The following is a 5,000-nucleotide window of genomic DNA, read 5'->3' as shown; positions in this document are numbered from 1 at the left end:
GGAGACCACAAGCAGAAGTTTTACTGGGGACACAAGGAAATATTATTGCCGGTCTACAAAAACATGTCAGATGCCATGAAGAAACATCCAGAAGTGGACGTCCTGATTAGCTTTGCCTCTCTCCGTTCTGCCTTCGACAGCACTATGGAGACATTACAGTACCCACAGGTACGATAACCAGGCAAACGGAAAGTACACTCTCCAGTCTAAAACTTTATAATGCTGGTAGTATTAATGCAGTTTTATGGCAGATCTCCTGAACACAAGTTCATGCTTGGGTTTAAATAAGAGCCTTTCACGTGTCTTTCAGATTCACACTATCGCTATTATAGCTGAGGGAATCCCTGAAGCTCTGACACGCAAGATCATTAAGAAAGCAGATGAGCAGGGTGTCACCATCATTGGCCCAGCGACGGTATGCCTCCATGTACTCTTCTACTGTATATCAGTTAAAATAACCGTTATATTAGAGCACATTCAGAATTTAAGGGGTTTGGTAAGCTTTAAGATGATGGTTTTTTATTTATGTGTGTCTTAGGTTGGAGGAATAAAGCCTGGCTGTTTTAAGATCGGAAACACAGGTGGAATGCTCGACAACATTCTGGCATCCAAGCTGTACAGGCCAGGCAGCGTGGCCTACGTCTCCCGCTCTGGGGGAATGTCCAATGAGCTCAACAACATCATCTCCCGCACCACTGATGGAGTTTACGAAGGTGTAGCCATTGGAGGAGACAGGTGTGTCTGTACAGATGGGTTATGAATTAAAGCAGTGTCCAATCTTATCCGTCAAGGGGCCGTGTGGGTGCAGGTTTTCATACCAATCAAGCAGGAGACACACCTACACCTGGAATAAAAACCTACACCCACACTAGCCCTTTCTGTATTAGATTGGATGCCCTTGGATTAAAGGAAACCCCATCACAGTGTCTTAGTAAGGTTTTGAACCACCACAAGCCATCAGGAAAAATCTTCAATACACCAGAGACACCTTGGCTTCTCATATTTTCTAGAAATGTACCGGAGGGATCATCACTGGTCTTCCCACATTTGGGGATTTTGGTGATGGTGGTATACAGCAATCAAATCCTTAGGTGTTCGCTCGGGTTGTTATTCTGGGTCTATGTTTGAATGTGTGTATCTTTAAATGTGTATACAGTTTGGTTATATTGTCAGTGTTTATGCTGCAGATACCCAGGTTCAGTATTCACAGACCATGTGTTGAGGTACCAGGACACACCTGATGTGAAGATGATTGTTGTGCTTGGAGAGGTGAGACAACCTAACCTCAGTGACCCTTACTCTCAGCTCTGCTATTTAGTTGTGTCACTTTTAGTCTCGTAGTAAAAGCATTGTAACTAAAACAGCATTTGTTGTTTTTTCTACACTGTTCACTCTCTCTCTCTCTCTCTCTCTCTAGATTGGTGGTACAGAGGAATATAAGATCTGTCAGGGCATTAAAGAGGGAAGGATCACTAAGCCCGTGGTTTGCTGGTGCATCGGCACTTGTGCTACCATGTTTTCCTCTGAGGTGTGTATGACAAACAGTTTAGAATTACTGACTTGTATTGTATCTAATATTTTTGATTCATTTAGTAATTTTCATAATCAGAAGAAATTCCCAGCTAATTAAAGAGATGTGACATATTTGCTTTTGGTCCATTTATGCATACAGGTACAGTTCGGCCATGCCGGGGCGTGTGCAAACCAGGCCTCTGAAACGGCAGTGGCCAAGAACAAGGCGCTCCAAGAGGCTGGAGCTTTTGTCCCCAAGAGCTTTGATGAGCTAGGAGAAGTCATAAAGTAAGATCTGGATTTAACCTGGATCTTATACCATTATGGTAGCTGTTCAATTCGATGCAATGTAATGATATCTATTTGTGTTTTCTAGATCAGTGTATGATGACTTGGTGAGCCGTGGTGTGATTGTGCCAGCTAAAGAAGTCCCCCCTCCCACTGTGCCAATGGACTATTCTTGGGCAAGAGTGAGTATGCTGAGTCCAGAATGTAGCCTTAAATCCATCCATCCATCCATCCATCCATTGTCTATACCCGCTTATTCCTAATTAGGGTCACGGGGGTCTGCTGGAGCCTATCCCAGCGTACATAGGGCGAAATAGCCTTAAATCATATCTTTATTTAGATTCTGATTTTTGTTTACATGTCTACATACAAGTCCTAGACATATTTCCGTCTGTCTCGTTGCAGGAACTTGGTCTGATCCGTAAGCCAGCATCCTTTATGACCAGTATCTGTGATGAAAGAGGGCAGGAGCTGATCTATGCCGGGATGCCCATCACAGAGGTCTTCAAGTCAGAGATAGGTCTGGGAGGAACCTTAGGTCTTCTCTGGTTCCAGAGAAGGTATGGATGTCCAGATTGAAAGTCTTGTGTTTTTTTGCCGAACCGAGTTTACCTTATTTTCACAGTTAAAGTAAAGAAATGTGTGTATGACAGGTTACCCCGATACGCATGTCAGTTCATAGAGATGTGTTTGATGGTGACTGCGGATCACGGTCCTGCCGTTTCTGGAGCTCATAATACCATCGTGTGTGCTCGTGCAGGAAAGGATCTCATCTCCAGCCTCACATCTGGTCTTCTTACCATCGTAAGACCAGTTACTTTAATGTCATTACTTCAATTCCTACTCTCAGTACTTCTGCTACATGTGTATTGTGTCTGTGTGTTTAGGGTGACCGGTTCGGTGGGGCTCTGGATGCTGCTGCTAAGCAGTTCAGCAAGGCTTTTGACAGCGGCATGCTGCCCATGGAGTTTGTCAACAAGATGAAGAAAGATGGCAAACTGATCATGGGCATTGGACACAGAGTCAAATCTGTGAGTAAACACAGTGCAGGAAATCCCAGTTACACCTGCTGTACAGCAGCGTGGCATTAACAGCACTGTTTTTTTTCCCCTTTCAGATCAATAATCCTGACATGAGGGTGCAGATCCTGAAGGATTTTGTCAAGCAGCACTTTCCTTCTACCCAGCTCCTTGATTATGCACTGGATGTGGAAAAAATCACCACCTCCAAGGTATATTGCCAGCATTTGTCAATGTTTTTGCCTATCAGAATCCTTTTAAGACTCCTGAGTGTGCTAAAAATCTCTGTGTTTTTGTCTCTCCCAGAAACCCAACCTCATCCTGAACGTAGACGGCTTTATTGGCGTGGCGTTCGTGGATCTGCTCAGAACATGTGGAGGCTTTACTCGGTCAGTATCAGAGCTGCACACATTTACTCAGAGCTCAGCTCAGATGGCAGCGATCCTTCCTGCTTGATGCTAAACTCTCGTTCTCACGTTACAGCGACGAGGCAGATGAGTTTGTGGAGATCGGAGCACTGAACGGGATCTTCGTCTTAGGACGCAGCATGGGCTTTATTGGTCAGTGTTATTTATATATGTAAAATGCTTGATGTGGTCAACTCCATAATTTTTGGCACCTTTCATTAAACTGAGCAATCAATGTATAACTCAGTGGGTGATTTCTCAGGCTTCAACATTTCTGCACACTGTATAGTTTTATTCCATCACAATATTTATATTTATTCAGAATTTATATTTGGTGAAGACTTGACTTGGGGGGGATGTTTACTGGCAACAACAAATTTCCAGAATACTGAAACCTCTAATGTGTTTATTTGTTTGTTTTTTTGAGCATGAGAGTCTTTATATTGATGCCAATAGTTTTGACATACATGTATTAATTTTATTTAAATAAATGGAGATTTTGTCACAGTTGTTTTTCCCTATGTTTTAAGCGTAAAATTTAAAATTAATTTTTTTTCCCCCATTATTTTTATTTAGGATCGATGATTGATTATTTTATTTAGACGTTTTTGTTTGTTGTCATAAAGGGTGGATGTACTGTGTGAGAGTGTGTGAGAGTGTGTGAGAGTGTGTGAGAGTGTGTGAGAGTGTGTGAGAGTGTGTGTACTGGGGATATGTGTGGATATTTATGAATTACATTTAAACTACTAGCTGATGACCTGTTGCTTATTATTTCTTGGTAATCTGTTATAACCTTCTGATTGAAACACAGTGACCTGAATAGTTAAGCAGGTTTCACTAACACTCTCTCATTTTCTCCCCTCACTGCCCTCAGGCCACTATCTGGACCAGAAGCGGCTGAAACAGGGTCTATACCGTCACCCATGGGATGACATCTCCTATGTCCTGCCTGAACACATGTCCATGTAACCATGGAAACCATCAGCCTATTATCACCACTTCAATCACTTTTGACCTCTGGGGGATGGTCATGTCTTTTCGTCCTCAACAGCTTAATTGTGAATGTGTCGTCGTGCTTTATTACTCCGTCCATTAGTCCGGTGATAGAAAATGTGAGTAATGCTGTGAAAACGTTGATCACGTAGTAGAATAATACGGAACAATAATTTACACTTAAAATGAAAATGATTACAGTTCACTTAGGCTGTTGATGAGTGTTCGTGAGTCTCTCTCTCTCTTTAGATAATGATGTCTTTCTGCAGCTTTCGGTGAAAAGAGCTACCAATTTGTCATAAGCAGCCAACTAGTGCAATAACTAACTACATTTAGAGACTGATAAGTTGCTATTTTTGAAAATGGCTAAATGTTACTATTTTTGATGTATTTTTAAAAAAATTCTCTGTGCCAGGGCATTGTCCATAAAGTTTACACGCCATCTGTCATGTGCCAGTCTAAATGTAACATTGGTAATATACTATCTGGATGTTTTACAAAAAAAACCTGTATAATATGTGGTGCCATTCCATTTAATTATTTATTTTTTTACATCTAAATTAAGGTAGGTCTGTGTCCAAGAATTGTAAATTATATCAGCCCACATCCAGCTCTAACTGTGAATTAACGAAGTGTGTATGATTGTGCGTAATAAAATAAATAGAAATCAGTTCCTGACTTGCACTGTACGCTCTGTAGTCTGTTGTCTTTCATTTGTTTTTTTATTAGTAAATCATTTGCTCGTGGTTAACAGTCTGAAGAGTCCACAAGAGGGCGCTGG

The 5,000-nt window shown here is 41.6% G+C and overlaps 1 protein-coding gene across 1 annotated transcript in view; it reads left to right on the top strand.

Moving 5' to 3' along the window:
• The window catches only part of aclya (ATP citrate lyase a), a 24,228-nt gene that overhangs the window by 18,094 nt on the left and 1,134 nt on the right, over positions 1-5,000 (top strand). Inside the window, exons 15-28 of the mRNA XM_058418174.1 lie at positions 1-168; positions 311-415; positions 539-735; positions 1,188-1,269; positions 1,418-1,528; positions 1,673-1,800; positions 1,889-1,982; positions 2,206-2,360; positions 2,454-2,604; positions 2,688-2,831; positions 2,918-3,031; positions 3,126-3,208; positions 3,303-3,379; positions 4,101-5,000. The exon at positions 1-168 is cut by the window's left edge and continues 1 nt beyond it; the exon at positions 4,101-5,000 is cut by the window's right edge and continues 1,134 nt beyond it. Coding sequence (XP_058274157.1) covers positions 1-168; positions 311-415; positions 539-735; positions 1,188-1,269; positions 1,418-1,528; positions 1,673-1,800; positions 1,889-1,982; positions 2,206-2,360; positions 2,454-2,604; positions 2,688-2,831; positions 2,918-3,031; positions 3,126-3,208; positions 3,303-3,379; positions 4,101-4,195 — 1,704 coding nt within the window. The 3' untranslated portion in view covers positions 4,196-5,000. The remainder of the gene's footprint in view (positions 169-310; positions 416-538; positions 736-1,187; positions 1,270-1,417; positions 1,529-1,672; positions 1,801-1,888; positions 1,983-2,205; positions 2,361-2,453; positions 2,605-2,687; positions 2,832-2,917; positions 3,032-3,125; positions 3,209-3,302; positions 3,380-4,100) is intronic.

Source organism: Hemibagrus wyckioides, linkage group LG02, assembly GCF_019097595.1.
Source record: "Hemibagrus wyckioides isolate EC202008001 linkage group LG02, SWU_Hwy_1.0, whole genome shotgun sequence".
Taxonomy (NCBI): Eukaryota; Metazoa; Chordata; class Actinopteri; order Siluriformes; family Bagridae; genus Hemibagrus; species Hemibagrus wyckioides.
The sequence above is the reverse complement of the archived record's forward strand: the minus strand, read 5'-3'. Positions and strand labels throughout refer to the sequence as shown.